Genomic DNA, 27565 nt, shown 5'->3' with positions numbered 1-27565 from the left:
CTAACATTTATGTCAACCTGTTACAACAGTCAGACACACACACACACTTACGTAAATCCTATATGATAAATAAACACTGTGGTCTTCTATCTCTATAAAAAGGCTTATGTGGTTGTTTTGTCTGTCTGAAAGGGCCAAAATGAACTTGTATTGACATATTTCTTTACTGAGAAATTGCTTTTTTACAAGGCTCCTTGAAGGCAGCATCAAACCACATGGAACCTATATTTTTCTGACTATATCCAGAGGTTGAGCAACAAGGTTTTAGATACTGGAATGTGAACAGTATTCATGTAGCTGGCTTCCAGGTCTGGGAAAGAAAGAACTTGAGTAGATGGCATACATTGAAATAAACATGGAACCTCTGAATTGAGAAAATATGATGATTAAAGGCGCTACATGTGGACTTAGACACCTGTTGAATTCTAGACAAATAGGGGTAGCACATCACCAGAGTAACCACTAACTACTGCTATCTGTAGCTGCCATTGACTAGTTAGCTTAGTCAGCTGTGCATTTAGTGGGCCAGACTGGGAGCTTAGCGAACCAGGGGACTGTTGGTGTTTATACTGCACAACACAATACACAGACATCTTAATGTCAAAACTGCCATTTCACTTTCTGTCTGTCTGATTTTTGTGTGTTTAAGTAAAACATATTGCAGCTTTAAAGTAGAATTTGTTTGTAATTAAATGTCATTTAATTTTTCCTCCAACTTTCACTGTTCTCACATCCCATATGTTGTGGACCACACCATCCCATGGTTGATTTTGTGTTAAAAAAGTCTGGCTTCTTGTAAGCATAAAAAGGAAAACTGGACACACAGATCATGACACACACAAGCAGACTTAACAGCTTGCATTGCCACCAGCAAGACTTTCTTTAATAGTGATGGCCAAAGTGAACAGTGTGACACAGCCACCATCACTTTGGTTCAAGAAAATAAACATAGTGGAACAATGAAAAGATAAAACAAAGCACTTTTTTTTTAAAACCTTCTTCCTTCTACACAAACTTAGAAAAGCAACTTGAGAATTGAATTCACAACACCAGAGCGATCCACGAAAAATACTTTTTTTTTTTTTTTCCCCAGGTAGGCAACATGACAGCACGACATGGTCAAATGGTTTGGGGGTAACCTTTTCCCAACACAACACATTCACAGAATCCTTCCTGGTAGAAAATATAGGAAATCAACTGAACATGATGGGAAATATCAAGGAGATGCCACTCAACAAAAGTCTGTAACAAATAAATTAAATGTGTGAATTAACACAATCAGTCCAACTGACCAACTGCTGCCTCGTGATGATCAGCTCAGAACCTTGTAAACACAACACCGCCTGAATACGTTCTAATGACGGGAAAGAAAACAACAGCACTCCTCGTCTGCAAACATTATGCTAGCTACATCGACCAAAGTATGGATGGAAACTGAACATCAACACTTGGCACTTAAGAACTGAAATGAAATAAACAAAGAAAACATTCCTCAGTATGTTAATGTACATTGTTGTAAACAACTAAATGCCAACTGTCGGGCACGATAATAGACAATCAGTTTGGTTGGTGTTTGGCATACCAAGACTGTGTCACCATGAAATGACATGCACCATGTCCAGTGTAATGTATTCCCTTTTTAAGTCTGCAAAAATTGTGAACAATTTGTTGGAAAAATAAACACTGAATGTGTCTATGGTGACACTGTTCGGTCTTTGAATACTGAAATGTTGTAAGAATGTGAGAAATCTTGAAGGAAAACCAGGTAAATCAGCATTGGAGAGAGAAACGCGGCTTTGAGGCTTGATGCTTTTAGATCCAAGGATTGCAGAGTATGTGGTTTTTGCATCTTAAAAAGACAAACTGCAAGGCACTGTAAAATCTGCAAATAATGGTAACGACCGGTTACCTCGACATCATTAAATCCAGTGAACGATATGTCCTAATGGGTTCTAATTTGGTCCATAGGGAGAGGAGAGGCGTCTGCAGCAAACAGGTGGACGTTAATGCGATATTTTGGCAGTGCCAGGTCAAATCTAGCAGTGGAATTTTTTTTTTTTTTTGAGGACGGCAATACATCTGCTTCATTCACTTACTGATAATCCTGGAGACTTTACTGTTCCAGCACTAAGAGAACAAATCGTATTGGAATATCCGAAGAAAACAGCAAACTAACTGTCCAATATCACATTGTCATAACCAAACTGAAACATTACAAAACAAACAATCACTGATTTAAGTTAATGGTGATAGCAAAACATGAACAGTTTTACATTCACATATCTCTCACAGGGCTTTACTTTACAGGTGAGATTCAGACTCCGATCTGAACTGAAAACACGTCTTCTTGCCTTGATATTAACCATCACGAAAAAGAAAGCCAATTGTATTTGAAAAGAAAAGTCTGGGTATCAGTTCACTAGAGAAGAAAATATGGCTGTGAGGGGAGCTCATACTGACACCAAAAGAAGACTAACACGAAGCGATGCACGATGGCTCTTCTGTAGACGCTGGGCCGACAAACTGTGTGTTCCTTTCTCCCCCTTCAAACAGATCACTCTGTCTAATGGCTAAATCCCAAAACTCAACATCAAAAAATAAGGAACTCATATTGTACACAACCCCATCAAAATAATAGTTCTCATAATAGAACCAAAAAAAGGGAGCCAAATAAGCACATGTAAGGAGGGGTTGTGTGCACTGTGTGTGTCATTATGTGTCTGTTAGAGTGCAAAAACTGTCGGGGGCTGGTAAACAAATCAAAACCAAAAATAACCCAAAACTGAAACTGAGAGCTTCACCAAGATAAAGAAATAAACAAAGTTCTGTCTGACAAAAGTGTGGGTGTCACAGTCACTTTTTGAGGGGCTGGTAGACTGAGGCGTTGGGGTCCAAGGACGAGGGACTATTGTCCATGAACTTGGAGGAGTAGTGCGGGGTGACAGGGCTGAGGTTGCTGCCGTCCGAGGAGTAGGACAGGCTGGGCATCACCGCCATCACCTCTGCTATCTTCTGCTTCAGCTCTGCGATCTCCTGCTCCCTCTGGTGGATCTGGCCTGGAGGAGACCAAGGAAACAGAGACGTTCGTGTAACAGCATGGAGGGCGGAATAAGGGGGACATTTGTTCTGAAGTGTCCTTGCAAATTGAATCCTTGACAGATTTATGACTTTCCAAACTAGGAGGGTTTAGGAGGCTCCTTCCTATATGCTGGCATTAAAGCAGCAATGATTAATCAATTAGTCGTAAACTTAAAAATGTATCATCAGCAGAAAAAACTGTTAACTAGTTATCTTTAGGCTGTGGACCAAACAAAACATTGAACGACTTCATCTTGGCCTTGGGGAACACTAATCAACATTTTTCAACCTTTTTTTTGACATATCAATTAATCGAGAAAGTCACATGCAGACTAATCAACACTGAAAATAATTATTGGAAGCCTAGCTGTCACAGGGATGGGCAGTATGCATAACATGCTTTATCTTGGTTTATAACGCTTGACCAACTTGTCGCAGATACTGATATAAGGCAGTAAACAACCAAGATAGAGCTTTAGTAATGTGAGTGGAGGCAGGCATTTAAGTAGAGAAAGTCAGCACAAAAAAATGGTGTTCAATATTTTTAAAAAGGTAGTCTGATCTGATCAATGGCCTACACAATGTGCAAATAGACTTTAATAGAAGCTCAGAATCTGCTACTTCTTAGCAAGGCTGCCACATTACCATAATTTGAAACCTTCATACAATACCAGTTTAAGCAAACAAAACTCAAAACCTCTTATAGTAACACAGCAAAAGGATATTTAAAATTCATAGATGAAAAAAGAAGATATTTCAGTTCAGTTTTTAAAACACATGGTACTGAAAAAGTACACACAATTTTGACATCCTTCTCCACCACATACTTCACTGTAAGACAGAGCTACTATTAGCTAACTTGCTAGCTAATACTAATAGTGTTAGCTACTAATAGACTGCTACACTGCTATCCCATTTTAGAGCTTATTTGACAGCTCACAGCAGGCAATAGCTAATCATATTAGAACCAACTGCCCACTGAATGGAGCTGAGCCATCATTAAGGAGATTCATGTCACCAGTACTTTTCTCACCATGACAAGTCAGAGTGTCTGCTGGGAAAAAAAGGCCCATTACAGTTACATTACCTCCACAGTATAATGACAACAGTAGAGTGTTTCATGTACCACAGCTCTGGATTTTAAAAGATTTTCCTCAGGAACTGTAGTGATATCAACATTATAAGTAAAACACTAAGCACATCACATTTTTATCTTTTATTATTAAAACAGCAAAATAGAAAGATCTGAATTTCCCATTTCTAATTAGAGCATGGAGACTCGACCCAAACCTGTTGGGACCCACGGTTGAGCTCGTCACCTCAGTTCATATTGTTTCTTTCAAGTTATTTTACTGAAAATATAGTTTTGCCAGCATCCTGTCCACCGCCACCTCCTCCAGGGTTGGCCATGTCACCCTGGAGGAGGTGGCAGAGGACAGGATGCTGGCAAAACTGCTGGCAGTCATGGACAATGCCTCTCATCCTCTCCACAAAACTCTGAACAAGCTTAAGAGCAGCTTCAGCAACAGACTCATTCAACCCCACTGCCTAAAGAACAGCACAGGAAATTGTTTTTTTCCTGGTGCCATCAGACTCTCTATAACACACAAATCATTTTTGCACTTTAAATTATTTCAGTGACTAAAACTGCATCCTCTTACACCTCATGTTCCACTTACCTTTACTCCTCGATACCTCAGCATTTTTTAAAAAAAAAATCTATCTATCTATCTATCTATCTATCTATCTATCTATCTATCTATCTATCTATCTATCGTAAAAACAAGTAATAATAAGTGTTTGATCCATTGTATTTGTTTGAACTACATGTCTGTTAAGTGATGGTGTGTCATTTACATGACAAGGCTTTAAACATAACACAGAGGCTATTTGTTACTTACTCTGTACTTGTCTGTGATCAGGGTAAGCTATAACAACGGTAACAACTTTGGCCTGGCATGTTCAAGTCAGGCTACTCTGTTGGACTCTCGGTTTTGGACAGAAACATGAGGTGCAATCACACTCCCAATACTTTATCTAAACTTCAACATACTTATGTACATACGGTCTACATTTCACTATTGAGTTTTTAAGAGAAATGTGTGAATATCTAGGGTGAGATGAGATGATACATAGTCATCTTTAAGTGTTACAGTATGCTGTAGTAGTAATATGCTGTGTTTGAATTGCTGGCTTGAATGTAACTGTTGGAGGTGCTGGTCTGTTTGAATTTAATAAAATACACTCTGACTTCTAAAAAAAAAAATCATAAAATGTTTTATGACATTAATAAAAACTAGCAGATATGAGATCTCTGCTGTAAACATTCAGATGTGCTGGGTTAAAGTGTTGCATAGTAATCATTTAATACTGTGGGTCTGTGGCACTGACAACAGCCAGAAAGGCACACAGGAAGAAGCCACTGTAAGATGCCGCCAGCAAGCTATCAAACAGAAACACAATTAGTGCTGCAGTGTTTGTGGCTTTGTGGTGGGGTGGTAATGGCTCTGGCTAATTGTTTCAATTTCCAAAGCATAAATGATTATGCACAGACACTAGGTCACACCTGGTTAGAGTGCAAGGTTGGAAATAGTTATGGTAGGGTCTGGTGTAGTCTCAGTCGCTGCTTATTTGTTCTTGTGGCTTTTTAATATTCCACTATCTGCTGACTTGATGATGATGTTGCCTCTAAGCTTAACAACTGCAAACTGTTCTTATTGCCTTCTCGTCATCATTTATGGATGAACAATTTCACCTTCTGGTCACTGCCTGTATAACTAAGAAAAGTTATTTTTTTTTAACCTCTCCTCTATTACATCATTTGTTGCTCCCATCAAGAGCTATGCATAATGAGTTACCGATAACCAAAAGTAACGTCACAGCCCTCCAGCCAACAGCTACCTTGTGCTATCTCCAGCTGTCTCTTGGCGTCCCCCAGTGCAGAGAAGAGGTCCAGTTTGATCCTGGTCTCAGCACTCAGGCTGTTCTCCAGGTGCTGGGTCTTCTCCTGCATGGCTGACAGTGCTGACATCAACACCTCTGTGTCCTTCTCATTCTCTTTATACTTCCGCAGCTCCTGTAAATTGGCAGGACAGGAAAAGGAAAATGAATGAGAAAAACAGATAAACACTGCAACTAAATGGTCTTATTTTCTAAACAAAGCTGTAACTGAGCTAAATGTCTGATGCTCTCCAAAGGCACAGGGGGGCTATTCATTTAATTACATCAATTACTCAAACTTAAGTGGCATATAATTTGAGAGAAGTGATCGTGTTTGTTTCAAAGTCAAGTACTGCAGCAGCTTTTTGATGGCAGATGAGAGCATATTTACAGCTCCACAGCACTTAGATAATCTATTCTACAGCCTGTTTATCTTTAACTATAATTGTTTTCTTATCAGATGAGTTATTCCTTCTCACCTGACACTTGCCCTCCAGATCCCTTATCTGCTCCTCCTTAAGTTTCATGTCCATGCTGAGCTTCTTACACTCTGTCTCCAGCTCTCTGATGCGACCACGCAGAGAGTCAGTGGACTCCACTCTATTGGACAGTAGAGAAAAAGAACAACTCGTGAAGAGCCAGAAAGACATTGCAACACCTGTATTGATATTTAGGGATTCCTACTGTTCAAATTTTAAGTTCATATTGACAACACAAAGCTGGGTTAGATAATCAGATCATGATACCTGGTTGCAGCAGCTAATGCTACCGCTCTGGCAGCAGTGGCCTCTTCCATCTTCTTCCTCTTTCTCTCCTCAGCCAGCTGTTTCTCAGCGAGGGCACGGGCCTCCTGCTCAGCCTTTAGCCTCTTCTCCAGCTGGGAGATGGTCTGCTTATCTTTCTGCTTGGCCTGGACGGCACTGTGGAGCCTAAAGAGAGGAGAAGATCACAGTCAACCTGGCTGGATCATGAGATGAACACACGGGCTCAGAGAAATGTTAAAAATTCAGGTTATTTTCTTAGACAAGATTAAGGTTTTCTAATTATCAAACTCCCACATTGTAGCAGTCAACATCTGTCCTGAGTGATCTGATAACAAGAGGACACCTCAAGACCGTCCTTTCACACCTGGCATTAACATACACCTTGAGGAAAGTAAGGTCACCTCTTGTGATTACACCAAACTTTCCTGCCCTAGATGCATATAAACATGATAATCACTTGAAAAACAGAAGAGATGTGATATTTGTGTATAAAGTTTTGTGAATTAACAAGAAGGCTCAAATAGTTTTCTCCATAGCCAGTATTTCACTGAATTGAAAAGATTTTCCTAACAACTCATAAAATTTAGCTATTTTTTTTTTATTTGTAAAATTCAACATTGTCTTTTGTCATAATTTTAGTTTGTATGTAGGAAGCGTTTTAGACACAGACACGGACAGGCTGGTACAGCAATGCTGTTTTATAATGAAATAAAAAATATATATATATATTGAATTTAAGGCCAAATGTACAACAATACATGAATGATTCAGAATTGACCGTAGCTGTTCAGCAACTCTTAAAATCACATTATTTGTAAGGGAGCCTGAGATATCACGGTTACTAATGCAATGGTTAATTGAAACAGACAGTGTATTCACAAATGTCTGCTGCCAACATTGGCAGCTTAAGAGAGCCCATTATATACATTACAGTGAACCTCATGGAAATCAGGCAGTGTGTAATCCATTCTGCCTGTTGTTGTGGCTTCTTGTTAGACATCAGTTGAGTAGGTGGTCCTTCAGTGTGCTAACTCACTGCTAAAAGAATGTACTTAAAGATGTCCACTTGTGATCAGATCAATCTGGACGGATGCTGGTAACAGGTCTGACAGTATACTGTCATCTACTGTATTTGTGGATGTGGCATTTATTTGAATTTTTTCTCCGCCCCTTTACTGTCATTATATCTCTAAGTAAAATCCTATGATAATGTTTGTGAATACACCTCAGATTTAAAAGGTTTAACCTTTAAGTTTGGTCACTGAAAACAGATCATTACACTCGCAGAGAAAGCAATGTTTGTGTACCCAGGCTTAGTCAGAGACCTCTGGAGAGGGAGACAGGTTCAGTTGTTACATGACCTATGAGTAACTTACAGAGATAAAGGTCAAAGACTTGCTGCTTTTAAACCCCCTGTGCTTCAAACACAGTAGTTTGTGCAATGCGTTCAGCCAAAATTGAGATATCATGATTCTCTGTGACTTTTTTTGCTCGTTTTTCAAGAAGGAAGTAACACACTATGAATGGTAGCTGAGCTTATAACAGTGCTCTCAGTCACAAGTGAGGGGGGCACAACTGCTGACTCCTGATTTGTCAGGTGATTCAGTCAGTTGTGTTTGACGGTATCATGTTAAAAATGTGTTCGTACATGTGCTGAACTCCTGTGTAGTCTTTCCTCGAAGGCATTCATAGTGGATAGAAGTAGTTGCATGAAGAAGCCAAAGTATTTTTCCTCCACACAACTGACTTATCATGGTGTGAAGTGGGGCATGCTTGCCAGAGTTTCATTTTTCAGTTTATGCGGTTGGCAGGGTGTGTGTGGGGGGTTTCAGAGGCTATTCGACAAATTTACGCGTGCTTCGATTGAAGCGGGATGACACCTTTAAAAATACTCTCATTTACATTAAAACCACTCCGATTATTTCAGATTGAAATGAAAACTATCTCTACGACTGTTGTGGTAAACAAAATTCCTCTGAGATTATCAAGGATGGCTGCAACAGTGCAGAATGCTGTAGCGCAATTTTTCTGTTTTTGCAGATGACTCATATTGTAGGAGTTCAACAGGATAATGTTTCATCTTAGACAATATTTCATTTCAGTTCCCTTCCTGTCACCTGTACGCCCTCTCCTCTTCCCCTCTGTGTCTGCCAGCAAGACGCTGTACAAAAAACTACACACTGTGGCCACAGACCTGGCAGTATTTTCTACTAGGGCTGCTAAAAAATATGATGAATATCGGTACTGATTATTTTAAGCTGTCTCAATACTCATATTCCACAGCATTGATCTTGATACCAGCTGTGCTTTCTCACTCTCTCGTTTCTGATGTAACACGTGCACACACACACGCACACACAGCTGCAGTGTCCACATGGGCCTGCCTCCTCCAACTCATCTGTAATTCTTAATTTGTCTTAAAAGCTGTTGTGCTTTACACACAGTACACAAGCCTGGTCATATATATCTTTATTTAAAATCTAAATCTGTCTGCGCTCAGTGCCACAGTATGCCATTTTTTCCCCTGTGGTATCCAACAGTGTATTGCATTTTGTCATTTTACAAATTCCAGTATTGTGACTCTGTTTCAGTCAGGTATACCAGGCTATGTGACATTTCTCCTGTGTGGTATTGAAATACTGAGCAAAATTCAGATTTGATTCTGGGACACTTTGTACTTTTGATTCTGTGAAATGGGCGACAGTGGATTGCAGAGAAAATCTTCTTCTGTTTTACACAGCGCTTTTACATTTGTGAATCTCTTCAGCGTAGCCGCTCTGGGACGCTTCTTACAGTGGTACTTTTTAACATGATGTGATGTGACGTCACATGCTGTCGTGGTGGTAGTTTGTAAGCCCCTGTGGGTGGTTTGTCATTATCTGGTTCACTCAAAAGCCATACATCTACATGAACATTATGCCAGGAACAATTCATGCTTGTACAGGACAGAAAAATGAAGAGGGGATGAAAATACATTACCAAAGCTACTGCTGTTCTACTTCGATGCACTGTGGAGATCATGTTTTTGAATACACCCACAAAACCCTCCAAAAGCCAGTACTTTGCTCTTCGTTTGTTTTTTGTTTTCACCCCTTAACTAACCAGCTCCCTACCTCACCATACTGTCGAGGAAATTATATTTATTGCGTAACAACTTCATTGTCTGGGTTACTGTACATGCACCCACTTGTTCTGTAGCAGCTCGTTGTCCTGGCGGAGCTGGCCAAGCTCTGAGCGAAGGCTGCGGTCCTGGCTGCTCAGAGAGGAAAGCTGACTACGCAGTTCTGACTCCAACTGCCTGTTGGCCTGAAGATCTGCCTTGAGACGCTTTACATCCTGCTCCAGCCTTTACGGAGGAAAAAGAGAGGGCCATGGCATTATCAAAAGGCCGCTACAGGACACCACATCAACACAGGCAAACAAGGAGTGGGTATTTGAAAGGGGTGAACAGTGGGTGTCTTACCGTACGAGAGCATCGGGCTTGCCCAGCTGGTTGTTGGGGATGCAGTTCTCCACTGGGTCCTTCTGCCCCTTCCCTGCCCCCTTTTGCTTCTTCTCACTCTTACTGGTTGAGGAACCTGGCGGCACGCTGCCATTTGAAGAGCTGTGATTCCGCGGAGACAAGTTGGAAATGTTGCCCCCGCCTCCGCTGGCGTTTTTGTAGTTCTTGCCCCCCATTTCCTCTTTAGAAGTAGAGTGTGTGTTGGTTTCGGCGTGTGTGTTTTCTCCTGCCAGGTCGTTATTCAGTCTCTTTGCCCCGGCGTAGTTCTCTATGTACTCTGTTTCCTGTAGTTTGGAGTCCAGTGCGTGTATAATACTGTTGTTATTGATTCCAACTGTGTTTTGTTTTTTGCCCTCACGTTCTTTTCCAGTACTGTCCTTTCCTTTTTCCCGGTACTCCAGTTCTGGTAATGGGACTGTGGTGCTTTTCTTTCCAGGAGGTGCTCCGTTTTGCGATATTACTGAGGGCTCTACCTCTGAGATCCCTTTAGCTAAAGCTGCTGAAAGAGAGCAAATACAGGCAGTGTTAGAAGACACATGAAAAGACACTGGACAGAATTAAGCAAATCCCAAATAAAAAAAAAAAAAAAACAGACTGGGTGATGGCCTTTTGAATTTGGTTAATTGGGCTGGTGTGACTGCTTGAAAAAGGTGGGTCCCAGTCCGCTTCTGAGCGTGCTCTGGTACGGTTCATTTGTGGTGTGAAAGCAAGGATTACACACACCGAACACAGGATTTCTGATAATAGATGTGATCTTAACACAATCATAAAAGCTATTACTAGGAAATCTGTTGCTTCAAGAGCTGTTTGTGACACCAAAGAAAAATAAACACATAAGGTTAAGTAAAGGGCAACATGAGTTTTCCCAAGCTGCTCCATGTAGCCCTGCAGGATGAGATCACTACAACCATCTGGTTAATGAGTTACTTGACAGTCTGTAAGCCATCATAATTCTCCTCTCAGTTCTGCAGTTGTTGATTTTTTCCCCCATTGGTCCACACCATATCAACAGAACTATAGATATGGAAGCAACAGGGCTGTAACCAAAGCAGAATATTGTCAGTCAAATCTACATCAGCCTAGATGTGACTCTTGTGAGAATATCAGATTACCAAACATTTTGAAAAAAGTAAAAGTGTGCACCCCTCTAAATGTTCAGCGACAAAATTCAAGCGCACCATGGATCCAAAGTGTCAAGCACAGTTGACAGCAGTAGTGGAGGACGTACCACCATCTGGTTCAAAAGAAGTTTAAGTGACTTTTCTGACAGTCATCACTGGAGCAAAAAGAATGGAGTTGTGCTGCCCTGTGTTTCACCCCTCTCCACTTCAGTAGATAGTTTTGTGGTTTGTGGTCATTTTGAGACTCTGTCTATGGCCTGCTGTCCTGTTGCTCCTGCACTGTTCTGTGTTCAATGACGCAGCTAAAAAAATCAAGGGTGCAATGATTCGACTGACAAAATGTGAGTCAGCGCTGGGCCTTTTTCAGTCATATCATTATCAGACTTTTAAGGGGCAGCCCTAGAAGGCAACGGTAAATGGACAGTTCACCGCAAAATCATGAATACGTATTTTTTCACCTCGATAATCTGGGTCATTATTTTTTATAGACTTCTATTGAATCTTTCAAATGTAATTTCTGGTGAGCACCACCAGCCAGGTGCCATATTCTTCCATTATATTCAAAAGACGGATGTGTTCTTGATTTTAGGTCAAACCTTCTCTTTGATAATCTACATTATATTGGATATAAAAAAGGTAGACAAATAAATACTCTCTTCCGACACCATCAGGTACATCTTCTCTATAAAACCTAGTGCAATCCAGTACAGCTGCTCTGTCAGGTATTCTACGTTTATGAGGCTTTTTGTTTAAACAAAGTTACATTAACTATATGGTATAACGGAGGTCACAGTAAGTGGTTTTGATTGTATGGGCCTAGACACAGTCAGCCACTGAACTGGTTAAGTAACACACTGCTTGTTCATCTGGTAATATTTGCACCCTTGTTCCCCTCTCATAGGTGTCCTGACAATACAGTTACAATGGACCATTCCTATTTTCATTTTTGGTTCAGTCTATTGTGTTTTAATTTGATAATTTATTTTAAAATTTGTTTTTCTCTTGTGGGAATGTCTTACCCTCTTCTGCCTCCCTCTCTTGTCTCTGCAGCATCTGTTGCTCTGGAGGTAAAGCCTGCTGTAGAAGCTGCATGTAGAATTCGTTCTCCTTTTGCACTTCCTTCTGTTTCCTCAGTCGCATCTTGTAGCTTACGTAGCTCTTAAAGCCAAAACCCAGAGTCACCACTGGATAGCCGATACTGGGTGGTGAAGAGAGACACAGCTTTTTAAAGATGAGTATCCCTATATTGTAAGCCATTAACTATAAAAAGGGCACTATAAAAAAAGCACTTTGTTCCTGACAAAAGGTTTGACAAAAGGCACAATGCCATTTACCAGTGAGCAGCAAAGGGTCGACAAAGGTCTACATGAAAGTTCTTCAGATCTTTGAACCGTATGGCAGCCTCGATGTACACAAATAGGATCCACAGCGACACAGTGGGTAGACAGACTCCTCTCTCTGTGTGAAAGTAAAAGACGAGGCAAATAAAAAATAAATAAATCAACACTCTTGAAGAAACTTGGCAGCGGTGAATTTCTTGTGCACAGAGTCTTTGAGGTGAAAGTGTCTGTGTGGCTGGCAGAGATAAAAATCAGTCGGCAGAAAACTTGGACTAACCTGTGTGCCAGACATACTGGACCCATACGTAGGTGCTGGCAGCGAAAAACAGCCATTGGACGGGGATGAAAAGGAGGCAGATGATGTCTGACGTAAACGCCACACATACGAAGAAGACAGAGAACGCCTAAGCGTAGGAGATAGAGACAGACAATTAAACACGCCTTGACTGTGGTGCAGCAATACAGTAGTTTCAGTATGGAAAACATGTGTATACACATATGCATTAATGTAGAGGCATGTATGCACAAGTATAGCCCAGTCACACTTACACATTAATATGTGCATTAACAACACAGTCAAAAACCTCATATTTTCCAACCATCAAGTTTTGACAAGTATGATACCACCTAACAACCTTTATCCGACCTTATTTGAATGCTTCTTTGCTACCACATGAACATTCCAGTGGCTATAGGTTGGGTAATAATGCAATTTATTATTATTAAACTAGGTAGTTTTGCGAAGAAATTCTTATCATTGATTTTCATTGACTGATTTTTAATGCCTTAACAAACTTAAAAAAGCAAACTCTCTTAAATGGATTAAACAAACTGATGTTATAGGACAAATAACTTTCATACCATGTAACTTTGTTCATATTTGGCGGACCCTGCCACCTTTCTAGCTGCAAACAGTGTTCTGGGGACCTTACATTCCTCTGAAAACAGCTTCTTTAATAAGATTTCGAAAAATAAATATTGCAGACTTTTTACTATTCCCTCATTAATATTGAAAATATTAAAATTCATTTTTTTTAAATTTCTTCTCTAAAATGACATGGTGTTTAATGTTAATGTAAAGGCAGAGAGGGGTTCAGGATCATACAAACAGGCTCTTACCAGTCCCTGATATCTGAAGGAGTCGTAGACACTTCGTATGAAAAGCCAGAAGGGCCACAGGTACTCAAACCTGAACTCCAGCACGAAGTCGGCCAGCAGAACTAACACCCACACCACCAGGAACTTCAGGTACAGGAATGTGCTGCGGGAGGGGACAAGATAAAGAAATTAAGATTGGGAAATAAACATGGATGACACGAGTACATGACAAAGAGATGATGCTGAACAGGGTTTATACAGTGGATTTAGATGGTATCAGGACAAGCGTCAGGTTTATACAACAGTCTAATGTTTATAAGAACGACATCTAGGCCGCATCCCCTCAAGGTCTTACTAGATTATACGGCAGATTAAATTGTAGTTTTGGAGAACAAATTCACTTAACTCAGAAATGATATCACAATATAAATGAAATAATAATACATATTCATAAGTGAATAAACAATCTGAAAATAAGGTCCCTAGAACACTGTGTGAAGCTAGAAATGTGGCAGGGTCCACCACACATAAACAAAGTAAAACAGTATGAAACTGTGTTGCCCTTTAAGGTCAAAGATAGTTTGTATATTTATTTTGTTTAGGCGAAAAAAAAAAAAAAGATTAAAGCTACATACAGCACCTTCTAGGTCAAGTCTACAGTTCAACCAAGAGCATGAGTACAAATCTGAATATTCCCACTAGTGTGTTTCTATTATGAAATTAATTGACTAAGATAATTATGGTTTAAAAACAGTAGAAGAGAGGGGCAGAGAGAGGTAGCTAGAAAGCGACGCAGAGAGAAAGGGAGAGTATATCCATACAGGGAGATGTCTGGACATGTTTTTTAAAGCACAGCTGGTTTCTTTTTTTTCTGGCTCGCCATCAATCAATCAATCAATCAATCAATCAATCAATCAATCAATCAATCAATCAATCTATATCTACAGAAAAACAGCCTGCTATTTTGATACTGCATCTCCTTAAGTATGCCTAAGACGTGCGCTTTGCGTGTCCCAGTTGAACCCAACTGCTTTCCAGGTAATGTTTTAATCGGCGCATTCAAGGTTCAGACCTCTGCCAAACAAAGCACAGGTGAGACCCCCGCCATAGCATCACCCCGGACTTCAGAAGAAGCGCTCCAGACACTGCTGCTGTCAGCTCGAGCTAAAGCTTCATTATTCTAACAGGTTCATGCTATCTTTGTTTTAGCCGAGGAGGTATTTACATCGTGCAGAATGTGTTACAATAATTACTTAATTCCCACAGAGTCAGTCGGCCAGCATTCATTTTTTACACAGCCAGAATTTGAATGAAAAGAAACGTTACCTAGTCGGGCACAAATCACGCACGAGATGCCTTCCAAGCAACGTTAGGCCGATAATTTTAACAATACGCGGGCATGTTCAGTTAGCTCCTGCTGTGGCTCCTGACCAAAGCGTGCTGAAATATGAATGTAGCACAAGCTGGCAGCCCCGTCTTGACATATGCAGCGAGGCGCCATTGTTATACAATAACGTCCCTCCAGCCCCTTTTTTGTACCTGCTATATATACCCTCGGGGATTCGGTTCCGTTTTAACGGCCGTCGGAGTTTGCTGCAGTCCGCATTGCGCCGCTTCATCCTCCCCCTGTTGATTCACTTGAGATATCGGTCTGGTAGCTGGAACTGGAAATGTCATTCGCTCATCCTAATTTTCACACTTCTTCAGTTATCCACCATTGTTGTTGTTTTATGCACATGAAACAAAGAAATAAATAAAAACAGTCCGCGGAAGGCCCTCCCCTTTTCACGACACGCTGCGTCCCCTTGCTTGCACTTGACGTCATGACGCCGTCAGTGGCGTAGGAAACATGGCGGCCTCCAACGAGTCGAGACGTTTCTCTGAGTTTTAAATATTTAATATTCGTTCCCGGACGGTAAGTGTGTCAATAACCGCATATATAGAGGCTGTGCTGCTATATAAGCTACCGTTTGTTATGTGTACGCCACTGGTGCACAAATTAGGCGTCCACACACGATATTACGTGTTAAAACTTATCCATGCTGACTCCACGTTTGTTTGGCAAACTTGGTCAGGCATTTTTCTGCTCTCTTATCAAAAATGTATTTTTCCTCAAGCCTACTCAGCAGCGAGTTCATTACCACATCTAGATATAAATATAAGTTCGACAAAGATGTTTGTGGTGTAATACCAATGCATGTTGGGGAGGTTTGGGTAACAAATGGGACCAGGTCTACAGTGATTAAAACACTGAAAGACATAAAGCAGTTACACGTTTTAAATGAGCATCTCTCATTAAGAGTGAAAACGCAGTGCATTTACATTCATGTCGTGGTTTTTTTTTTTGTTTTTTTTTTGCTTTTGTTGTTTAATGTGGTTGTCCCCAGTGAGGACAACATCCAATTACCGATCTATCATGGGTATATGTTTCAACAGATGATGATGGACAAGGTAGAGAAAATGGAGCCATCTGCTGAGGAAATGGAGAAGGAGGAAGAAGAGAAAGAAGAAATTGAAGACGAAGGAGGAGATGATGTTTCTGGCAATGAAGAGAAAAATGGAGATGATGAAGAACAGGAAGTTAGAGATGCTCCGGAAAAGGCAGAAGAGGTACCAGCTCCACAGCCCGCAAATAAAATTGGGAGAAAAATTCCGCCGTTTGCAAAACCCAAGGAGAAAAGGCCAGATGATTGCCTGAACCTCAACAATGAGGTGGTGAGGATGAGGAAAGAGGTGAAGAGGGTGAGGGCTTTGATCATCAGGAAGCTGACGCGACAGATGGGCGCCCTGAAGAAGAAGAAGGGGAAGGACACGGAGATTGAGAGGAATCAGAGGAGAGCTGCCAGACTGCTGGAGGAGATCCATGCCATCAAGGCGCTATCACCAGACCTGGTAAGTTGTCTAATTAAATCTGTGTATTCATCATTTTTGGACTATTATTCTGTAATATATTTCAGTGCAAATTTTCAAATCTGAAATTTATGATTCTTTTTCAAAAAGGTGAGACACTTTTTTCTGATTCGATAATCTATTTACCCGTTGCCAGGTGACAAAGACAGCGATGCAGAGGGATTTCAACTTTGAAAAGGAATGTAAAAACCCCAAATCCACTATGTCCGACCGGGCCATTGCACGCATCGCCACCCACCCCCAGTTCAACAAGAAGATCCAGGACATTAAAAATGCTGTGAAAGCATTCAAAAATGAGCGGATGAAGGGTGGAAAGCTGGTAGAGAGAGTAAAGGTGGAAAATAAAGCCGAAAAGGTGCAAAATAAGGCTGAAAATGTGCAAATTAAAGATGTTGGGTCGACTTCACAATCTCCTGACAAAAGAGTGGAAAGAAAAAGTGAGAAAGATGAGGAAGACATTATAAAGGGGGAAAAGGAAATCATTCAAAGCGAGGGAGGAGACTGTATTCCTATAGACACTATGGATGCAACTATTGCTCAACCTGAAAAGGAAATGGTCAAAGCAGCCCATTTGGCTGTTACTGCTGATGATGAGAGGAAAGAAATGCAGTCCAAGCCCAAAAATGTAAGACCAGCTGTAGTAAAAAGTACAGTAAAGGACATTGTGAAAAACAAACCTCAAAGTAAAGATGCAGAAAAGAAGCCCAGTCTTAAGCCTGCACCTGAAGTGCTTCAGAATAATGATACAGATGAAGACGAGAGTGATGTGGAGTCATCAGATGAAGAGAAAGAGTACTTTGATGACAGCACCGAGGAACGTTTCCACAAGCAGTCCTCTCAGTCAGAGGAGAGCGACGAGGATGACTTCTTTGTTGGAAAAGTGAGCAAATTCAAGAAGAAGAAGAAGAAAGGTGTAGAAGAGGAGAAAGTGCCTGAAGTTAAAGTCGGCCCAACAGACGAGCTCCAGAGTAAACTTGATGAGCTTGAGTCTAGGCTTAAGTCCAAAGCTACCTCGCATCAGTCTGTGTTTTATTCTTCTCTCTCTGCGTCTAAGCCTGGTGGGGGCAGGGGTTCAGGCAGAGGGAGAGATGGGGATAAATTTAGAGGCGGAAGAGGTGGAGGTGGTCTAAATAGAGATTTTAGTCAGCAATCCAAGTTTCAAAAGCAGGAGAAGGGAGCAGACAGAAATTCAGGGTCCAAGTACAGCAAGCCAGAGTCATCAGAGAAGGGCTTTTCCTCTTTTGGTAGAGGGAGGGGACGAGGCAGGGGCGGAAGTGTCTTTTCCCATCAGGCACCACAGCAAGCACTGCATCCATCCTGGGAAGCCAGTAAAAAAAGGAAGGAGCAGCAAGGACAAATCCTGGCTTTCCAGGGGAAGAAGATTAAATTTGATGATGATGACTGAACTGTTTCCTGCGTGTTCACTAATGCTAACTACCTTTGGTCAGGTGTCTTACACGCCATATAGGGGTGATTATTGTGCTTTGTAAAGGTTTACCATTTCTTTCTGTTGTGATCTCTGAATAGATCAGTGATGAGTTTTGATGAATGAACTGCATGTTTATTCTTATGGCTGGGAAAAGACCAAAACCTGCAGGTTTTTGTATAAAGCATCAATAGAAATGTGTTGTCAAAATATTTGTAATGATGGCAGTTCTTTAAGAAATGATAAATATTGTTATTTTAATGATTTAACCTTTACACAATTGAACTGCTTTGTCTGAAAGCTTCAGTTATTGTGTTGTGCATATGTTCTGAAATTATGTTTGGTTGAACACATGCATATTGATTATATTCTGCAGGGTTAGACATTCAACCAAATGAGTTTCACTGTTCTTGGTACCTGTCTGTCACAATTGTCTGACCATACACAATACAACGTTTTTATTACAGCTATGGTTTTGATGTATTTTGATGCCTTTGTATCGAGAAAAACATAATTAAATCGTTGCTATATGTTGCTTCATTTTTAAAATTGTAAAAGCAGCACATACATTAACATTATTCCCTATTTTACTGTTTATTTTGTAAAATTATCTACTTCGTTGCAGAGCTCTGTAGCCATTGGTCGGCTACCACTACGTCACACGTACACGGTGCCCTTTACGCCTTGACGACCAATAGTAATTCACATGCTAATCTGCTTTAAAAGTGTAGCGGGGAAACTGAGTCTCGCACGTATAATAAATGTATACATTTACTGCGTTATTAAGAAAAGTGATAAACAGGATGTGGATGGATACAGGCTGTTACACACTGTGCATGCGGTGGAATCACAAGATGAGTGGAAAGGTTCCCTGTGTCCGGGAGACCTCTGTCGAGATTCACGCAGGGTGTTTCGAGAATAGCACGCCTTCCGGACCAGAAGTACTCAGTGTACCCTGGGCAGGACCGTCAAAGTGGAGGTCTATCCCCCCGAGCTGAGTGACTGTCTGAAGTACAGCACACTCCCCGGGCTCCTCACAACCGGGACTGGGCAAGAATCCAAGCCCGCTCAGGTAACGTCAAGGGAAAAGGTTGTAGTGGAGCTGGGTCAAGTTGGATATACACGGTATGTCAACATGCTAGGTGGTCGCTGGGTAAAATCCCGAACCGCACACGTCCATTTTAATTTCACATAACATCGCCTATTTTATGTGGATCCAAACAGTTCGTGTAGCTCACGTTCCAAGTGTTGAACGTTAGCCCCATTAGCTTTACGACACATCTGGGCGAGTTTATCATTTAGCTTCCTTACCGGGCTTGTCCCTCGTGATCGGTTCATTTTTTTAAAAACAACATGTTGTATGCCTGGTGACATGTTATTGAATCTAGGACGGCGTGTTTGCATGGTTTACCGAATAAGCCACCCGGTGACACGCAAGGCCAGTGTTTTTTGTTTTTGTTTTTTCTCTGACATTAGCGCTGTTCGTAACTCAAAATGCAACTTAAGTTAGCTGCGTGAAGTGCGTGAGGTTTTCATTGGATGTTGGCGGAAGTACTCATGTTGTCTTCAAAATAAAGGCAGATTGTTATTCAAAATATACTGTACTGCATCTGTTATAATGTGGTAAAAATACTAGCTGCCTTGTATAAGCGGGTTTGGAAAGGGCGTTTGACATTCATGTGTGAATTACAACCCCTGATATAAGTGTAGATTTTCATGTGGATGATGTCTTTTGTTGGGAACATTTCATATTAATAAATTTTGCTAATGTAAAATCAATCATCAAATCAAACGTTTTTCCTTTAATCAAACCCAAAGCTTTAGCTGTGGTATAGGTTCTGTATTTTCTGGAATTATACTGTGGATAAGTCCGTATTAATGTTTATTCGTACATTGACAACTAAATCTTCGCCCCATACTACTGTCTTTAAACGCTATGCTATGCATATAATTATGTTCCATCCAAATTCCCTGATTTGTGTAATCATAGTTGTTCAAGTAGGGGCAAATGTATGATGGCGTGCTCTTATTTTGGTGATGGTAAATGTTTGACTCTACGGCTACATTTCTGTATTTCCGGTAACTTTCCTCTTGATGTACCTTTGGCTGAGGCATCACACCGCGCCTTGTCGGAACATACTTTTGCACACTTTGGTCTTCGGGTTTAGCATACGCTGACAGCGCCTTTTAACTGCCGCTTTTCTCAGGGAATACACTGGTAAGGAGGTGACTGTAATCTGTAATGTGTTCATGTCTGCCTGAAGCGAACTACTGTTCAGGGCCTCTGGTGAGCATGGGAGGGGGATGGGGAGGTGTTGCTCCAGCGAGCTAAACACACTGGTGAGGGAAGCTAGCTTATATCCCAACCCCCAGGTAATAACAGTCCTCTAAAACGACGAATAACCAGCTCCAGCTGACAGAATTAACTTAATATTCCACGAAGAGGCTAATGCATTACTTCTGGTTACATGTTGCTCAAGGCACAAGTGAATACAATGGATTCTTGACAAGTTAATACTGTATTGCTGCCCAAGATGGCTGCCCTGTGAGCCACAGGGTTCAATGAGATAGCTGCAAACTAAAAGTCAAAGTTGCATGACCGTTGTGATTAAGTATGCTTTCTCTCACTCAGGCAAAAAGAAGGCTGGAGCTGGAAGCCAGTGACCCCCAGGACCTTCAGGATGGTGGTGGGCCTGCCAAAGCCAAGAAGCCGATGTCCTCTCAGTCTCAAAGTGGAGGAAGGGGTGAGACTCTGTGCTGTAGGGTTTCTTGTATTGAATGTTTCAGTGCTGGGTGATAGAAGACGTAGATACTAGCCTGTACTTAAATATTTTTTTTGTGTGACAAACCCTCAAACGATGATGGGGCACACTCTTATTTTGTTCAACACACATACTCAAATGAATGATGATAACTTACAATGTCATAAGTGGTCTTTGCTGGTGTTTAACATATACATATCCAATGGCACAAACTGAGTTTAATGGCCTGGTGAGCTAGTTTGTGATTTGGCACTGTGTGTACATGTGCAACATCCTCTTCACAGTTGTTTTTGAGTATTTGTAATCCATTGGAAGCTTCCCAGAGTTTGCCATTTGGCTTGCTTCAGACCAAATCAGACATTGCGATGATTTGGGCTGGCGGGGTTGTGCAGTGGTGTTGCAGAACCCAACGGGGAAACTATCACACCACTCTGTGACCTCTGACTGCATTTCTCCTGGTTTCTGGCACCCATCGGAGGAGCACCACTCTCCAGACAGGCTTTTTCCAGTGGCAGCAAGTTTGCAGAGGATTTCTCCTCCCCTGCTGTGGCAGTCTCCTGGCAGCACAGTGTTTTTTGAGGCAACTCAGAGCAGTTTTGCAGACCTCTAAATGTTTGCACATATGCCCTTTTTGGCCCCATGACGGTATCTGATTCACCCAGACACCAAACACGCCATGTCAACTAGCTCCCTTAAGAGAACATGAATAACTTCAATTACGAATACTATAGTAGACTAATTTCTTGGGGTTGATTTATACATTTTGTGTAAAAGGTTTTAAAAACAATTAAAGTTGACTAGCTGTTGTGATCGCTGTTCACTGCAGTACAACATCTTTTAACATTGCTTCCTCCCACACCACCAACACTAGAGATAAATGGGAGAACTGGTGCTATCACCACAACATCTGTTATGGTCTGAACCAGGATTCAGTCTGCACCGTTCTTCTGCATTCTTCCTCAGTTCATCAGACTTCCTCGAGGTCCCCCTTATACTCTCTTTTTCATCCTTCAGAGCCATATTGCCAGTGAAACTCAGTCCCCTTGATGGACTTTTGAAACATGGTTTCTGTTATTAATTTAAGTAACTTTTTCTAAAGTCTATTTTCCAAATTTCTTTGGCAATGCACTCTCACATCCAGTTTAAAATGGATTTATGATGATGAAAGAGTACCAAATGTCCTATGACATGGGAAAAGCATTTTGATTTTGTTAGATTGTATCGTAGTGTAAGGCCTAAGGACTCTCCCTGCATCCATTCCAAGTCAAAATAAGCACACTACAATGTGACATATTTAAACTCAAATTTAAACACAAATTTTAAACTCTATCAATCTTCACCCCTTTTTCCAGCTCCCGCCTCCAGTCCCATAGCACGCAAGGCCCTGTTTGACAGGTCGCGCCTTGACACCTCACTCGGTCGCTTGACACGGCGTTTTGCAGAGATGATGATGCGCACCGCTGATGGTGTGTTGGACCTAAACACAGTCGCTCAGGAGCTTGGTGCCCCTAAGAGGCGTGTCTACGACGTCACCAATGTCCTGGAAGGAATCCAGCTCATCAAAAAGAAGTCTAAGAACACCATCGAGTGGTTGTAAGTATGAGAGGATGTAACATGTAGTGTAACAGTGTTGCTCAGCTCAGATCTACACATTATATTTGCGTCTGCTTTGTCAGTATGCTTTGTTGAGATATATTTTTTATTTAAGAAACAAACTTAACAAGTTAAAGTCAATTTAAAAGATCTAATTTAAGGCTGGCAGGTAACAGCAGGTTAAACTGCCATTAACACTACCTATGTTATGTGTACAGTTAATGTTATTGTTTCTCCTAGTTCTTACTACTTCTCCTATTCAGAGTTAGAGTTTAAGGTTCAGTTCGATGTCTGAAGTTTGATCTGGAGTTAATCCTGTGCCGCTGCCGGATGTGTGTGCACAGGGGCGGTCATCTGACCGGACTTATAGATGTCGAGCTGAAGGCTCTCGAGGAGGAGGAGAAGAAGCTGGATGAGTTGATCCAAAGCTGTACGCGGCAGGTTCACCAGATGTGTGAGAACGGGCATCAGAGATATCCTTTTGCTTGTGAGTAAAGCCCTAAGTATAATGTGAAAATGATTCAATCCAAACCAACAGCTTTTGTGTCTTGGTGTGGATTGGACCATTTATTGAATGTGTATCTTAGGATGTGAGCTCGGAGTTTTTGTCATTGAGTTTATCCCCAGCTGTACACAAACACCAGTCTAGGTAGAGTATGTTCCCTAACCTTGAGGATCACATTTGCCTACTTGACTTACGAGGATGTCCAAGGGATTCCCAGCTTTAAAGAGCAGACTGTGATCGTGATCAAAGCCCCCGTGGAGACAAAACTGGAGGTGCCACACCCAGAAGAGGTAAATCTTTCTACATAATATGATAATAACATTTCTTTCTTGTTAGAAATCTGTCAATATCAAGAAATTAAGATAAACGACCTGCATCCTTTTCATGAATTAATTAATCAGTTTGAAAGCATGCATGCGTGTATGTGGACAACAAAATAAGAGAGGGTGCTCTGCTGTGTTATTAAAGTCCAGCAGTGAGAGCAGCCTCTCTAGTTAGTAAGGAAGGGGATCCATTAAACAAGGCGCTGATCAGGAGCAGGGTTTTTCTTTTCTTCACCACAGAGTTTAACGCGTTGAATGCTGCGGTGTTTGTTTGGTAGCGGTTGTCAGCTGGTCTCGTTTGTTACAGCCGACCACTGCTCCAATCTGGTTACATTATGTTATGTCTGTTGCTGGCATAAAAAGTAATCACAAAAGTAATCCAGTTATTAAGTAAAAAAAACCCATTTGAACAATTGTGAACAGATTCTGAATCGTGGGTGACAAGAATCTTGATTCTTATATGAATCGATATATTTCACCCACTGCTATTGCCAAAAATTTAATTTTCTTCCTCTCTGCATCTTCTCATAACACTGTATGTGTCCGTTGTAGGCTTATAATCAAAGACCATCTCATAAAAGCACTCTACTTATTCTGTGCCCAGAGCCTCCAGGTCCACCTCAGCAGCACACAGGGGCCCATCGAGGTGTTCCTCTGCTCTGAAGAACCAATCCCTATGGAAGCCACAGACGACTGTCTATCCAAGGACAGCCACTTCTACCCGTCCACCAACAGGAACGGCTCGGCACCCTTCTTGCCTTACTCGTCCTTCGTCCAGGTGTCTTCCAAAGGTGAGTCTTTCTTTAGAAGAGGAGGAAGAATTTCTTACCCTTCTTTTGTCCATTTTGCTTTAGATCTTTTTTTTTCTTGCCCCATGTTTCCTCATCAACAATTCCTTAATCTTTCCAGACAACGCTAAGCCTACTTCTGGAATCAATAGTATCTCGAACCCGCCACTTGAGCGGACACAACACTCATCACCGGCTACCATCAACAATTTTCCCCCCATGCCTACCTCCCTCCGTACCCCCTCTGAAGATCAACAGAGCTTTGTAACTCTCGCTCCGCCTATGGCCTTCTCTGTGGATGGCAAGGAATACCTCCTGAGCCTGACTGAGGATGAGGGCATCACTGACCTCTTCTCCTCTGTTGACCTGGACCAGTTGCCCCTGGATATGCCAGTCTGAAATGCCAATTTGGAAATGCAGTAGTTTTGGAGGCATTGGCCATATGTGTCCAAAGTGGATACAATAACAGAATGAGCTTTTTTTTTTTTTATTTTCCTTTTTTATATGTTACATTTGCGTCTCGTGGACGATGCAACTGGGATTTACTGACTCTCAAGTATCAGGGGGGAGGTTATCCAAACCCATCACATTGGCGTTGGAAGAGCTGTACATTGGAAAGACAGAGCGAGATGCTTTTATGGATTCCTTATTGTCTTTGACTGACCTGGATGTTGTTCGACACTTTGTCTCAGACCCTTAATCGGTTACACCTGTGTTTCCTTCCTAAGTGCCCTTCTTCTTTACGTCTCAACTCAGGACTTACTCTTGAATAGGAATGTCATAACATCCTGTAGTGATGGTGTTGAAAGTCATCATAGAGGATATTTTGCATCATGATCACCGAGGACTCTCAACAAAGCCTGATGATTTGGACACTTGTGTAGCATTTAAGAAGTGATGATTAAAAGCATTAAAAATGTAGTGACCCTCATGTATTATGTTGGCTGTGCTAGAAGGACTGCACTGATGCAGCTGTTTATCACTTCATGCAGATTCAGTTATGTATACTCCGAGTATCATCTAATAATGAGTACAAGGCTTATTTCAGTGCTGTCAATTTTGCAAGGCCAGGGATTTATGTGGTACTACAATCTGAGTTGGCAGCCTGGCATGACTTAATGACCTGACATTGGACACAAAAATAAAATGTTTTTAGACCAATGTTGCGATCCAAAATATATCTATCTCCATATTTTGAAATCTCTTTAAAGCACTTCATGAATCCTAACCCTATATATCTATATATCTATATCTATATCTATATCTATATCTATATATCTATATATCTATATATATCTATATCTATATCTATATCTATATCTATATATATCTATATATCTATATATCTATATATATATATATATATATATATATATATATATATATATATATATATATATATATAATATATATACCAAATACCTCCATTGATATTACATAAAATAATAATTTTGTAGGGATGTTTTTTGGTAATGTTCTCAAAATATTATATTGTATATTATATTAGTATTAAAATAAGGCCAACATTCTGGTAAGTTAAGAAAACCAGAAAAAGTCAAGGGAAAACCCTTGTATCATACGATGATTGAACAGTATCCAAAATCTGAGAAGAAGTGTGATTTCATTTCAGGAAACAATATAATATTGATGTATTACCAAGCGCCACTCTTATTAATGAAGACAGCGTCATCATCAAACTAAATGTCCATAGATCCCTTCATGGCTGATACTCAGCCCATATATTGAATTAATTCAGTTTTCCACTTCACAGTTTTCTCTTTAATGCGGTTGCCCTTAGTTTGACATTTAATTTCTAAAAATCTTATGCCGTCCGGAGTGGTTTGTCTATCAGCTTTCCTCTTTAATCGTCCATACATCTCGGCCTATAACATGCAGGTACAGTAACACAGCCTTTCTTCACCCTCGTAGCTGTTTAGATGCCTGGAACTGATAATATACTAAACAACTAAAAGCAGACTTGCCTTTTCTTTGCTGTATAAAAACAACAACAAACTGTCACTTCTCGATCACACAGTGACTGTTTACTATCCGTTTCTAAGTAGCTTTTGAAAAGCCCGTTTTGGGAAAAACTATGTGATGTTCCTTTTTGGAGCAGGGCGGCATGCATAATTTGTACATCACAGGTATTTAATGGAGAGAGAGGTGCTTCGTTGTAACTTGTGCTAAAATGTTGACATTATTTTGACCACTAGAAAAATGTGGCGCAAGGAGTTCAGTGTATATTAAGGACATGGAAATAAGAAATGTCAATTTGAATTCTAGATCTGAGATGAGTGAAGTCCAATGTCAGTGTTTTAGAAAACTGTAAAACTACTGTGGGTAATAAGCCTTTATCTTTCTTGAATTAATAACAATGCCACCTTTGTTCTTCTCACTTTGTTTTTCATCTTATTTCGGTTGGACCTGAATCTCTGTCCTGAACAACTAAATTCCACCGCCAGGAGCTGAACAACACCTTGAAGTTTAAGACTAGCTTCAACTGGCCCAGCATGATCCTGTTTAGCCGCATACCAGGGTAGTCTGCTCGGACATTTTCCAGCTTTAGTATCAGGGTGCCATGAACTGTAGGAAGTTTGAACATTCTGGAAGTCTTCTGGACTTTGATCTGTTGGTGGTGAGAGGGGTCATGAGTAACGTTAATCAAAATTATACACTGAAGGTGAAAATTCTGAAAAACATCAAACCAAGGTCTTATCTAGACTTGTAATGGTATTTTCTTTCAAATCTGTTTAGAGCTATGTGTCGGGTTTTCCCATTGTATACCTCACAGATTCATTTTTTACTAGACAAACCACTTGGTGTATCAAGTACTATACACCATATCTGTACTTTTATTCACGGTTGTGAAGCAGAAGACCTTGAGGGCTCAATGGCTTTTATGTAGCTAAAATGTTCCGTACTGGTGAAAGGAAGTACAGTAACGGACTGAAATAAATGGAAACATTGGGTTATGTAAGCTTTTACTGTACATAATTTATTATCAACTTATTACCACATTTATAGCACTACAATAATTGCTACGACTGTTACTTTGAAAAGCATTTCACAGCAAACCAATTACCCATAAAGGCATTTATAATTGTTTATATGTTTTAGAGTAATGAGTAGTTTTATTGCGACCTGCATGTTTAATGACAATCTTATTGGTTCTCATAATAAAACATTTTCCAGTACTCTAAACATATTGATCTCCGAAAGGAAACGCTAGATCTTTGACCAGTCATCATACATAAATATGTTTAGTAACCGTTTAGCAGGCATTGTTTTCACCAGCTGTGATTGGCTGTGTGAGAAGGTGGGGGATTGCTTTGCCTGTTGTTTTTTTTTTTTTTTTTTTTTTAAATAGGAACCCTGAAAATTAGACTTTTGTCTTAGTTTGACAAGAAGAGAAGCA

At 40.7% G+C, this 27565-nt stretch overlaps 3 protein-coding genes across 8 annotated transcripts; 2 read left to right on the top strand and 1 right to left on the bottom strand.

The window, feature by feature from the left end:
• Nucleotides 1–843: 843 nt before the first annotated feature.
• Nucleotides 844–19698, bottom strand: maco1a (macoilin 1a). 3 transcript variants are annotated; one of them, XM_037092361.1, is made up of 11 exons: nucleotides 15383–15462; nucleotides 13865–14006; nucleotides 13023–13149; nucleotides 12740–12863; nucleotides 12425–12603; nucleotides 10246–10783; nucleotides 9970–10128; nucleotides 6765–6947; nucleotides 6498–6618; nucleotides 5980–6154; nucleotides 844–3056 (listed from the first exon to the last, which is right to left on the bottom strand). In XM_037092361.1, the coding sequence occupies exons 1-11, from the start codon at nucleotides 15460–15462 to the stop codon at nucleotides 2854–2856; spliced, it is 2031 nt and encodes a 676-aa protein (XP_036948256.1). In that variant the 3' UTR covers nucleotides 844–2853. The 3 variants fall into 3 exon arrangements, with proteins under 3 accessions (XP_036948256.1, XP_036948258.1, XP_036948257.1); XM_037092363.1 differs by lacking the exon at nucleotides 15383–15462 and adding an exon at nucleotides 19591–19698 and having other exon boundaries at nucleotides 2854–3056; XM_037092362.1 differs by having other exon boundaries at nucleotides 2854–3056; nucleotides 10246–10780; nucleotides 15383–15604.
• On the top strand, nucleotides 15617–18542 carry srfbp1 (serum response factor binding protein 1). The gene is made up of 3 exons (XM_037092364.1): nucleotides 15617–15758; nucleotides 16280–16735; nucleotides 16890–18542. The coding sequence occupies exons 2-3, from the start codon at nucleotides 16280–16282 to the stop codon at nucleotides 18156–18158; spliced, it is 1725 nt and encodes a 574-aa protein (XP_036948259.1). The 5' UTR covers nucleotides 15617–15758; the 3' UTR covers nucleotides 18159–18542.
• On the top strand, nucleotides 18906–27351 carry e2f3 (E2F transcription factor 3). Of its 4 annotated transcripts, none has more exons than XM_037092367.1 (7): nucleotides 18906–19251; nucleotides 20812–20923; nucleotides 22294–22534; nucleotides 22879–23007; nucleotides 23215–23329; nucleotides 23967–24153; nucleotides 24272–25081. In XM_037092367.1, exons 2-7 carry the CDS (start codon nucleotides 20893–20895, stop codon nucleotides 24547–24549), a joined length of 981 nt encoding a protein of 326 aa, XP_036948262.1. In that variant the 5' UTR covers nucleotides 18906–19251; nucleotides 20812–20892; the 3' UTR covers nucleotides 24550–25081. The 4 variants fall into 4 exon arrangements, with proteins under 4 accessions (XP_036948262.1, XP_036948263.1, XP_036948264.1 ...); XM_037092368.1 differs by having other exon boundaries at nucleotides 18906–19304; XM_037092369.1 differs by lacking the exons at nucleotides 18906–19251; nucleotides 24272–25081 and adding exons at nucleotides 20244–20397; nucleotides 26613–27351.
• The last annotated feature ends 214 nt before the right edge of the window (nucleotides 27352–27565 follow it).

This window comes from Acanthopagrus latus, chromosome 3 (assembly GCF_904848185.1).
Source record: "Acanthopagrus latus isolate v.2019 chromosome 3, fAcaLat1.1, whole genome shotgun sequence".
Taxonomy (NCBI): domain Eukaryota; kingdom Metazoa; phylum Chordata; class Actinopteri; order Spariformes; family Sparidae; genus Acanthopagrus; species Acanthopagrus latus.
Note: the sequence above shows the minus strand (reverse complement) of the source record. Positions and strands in the feature narration are given on the sequence as shown.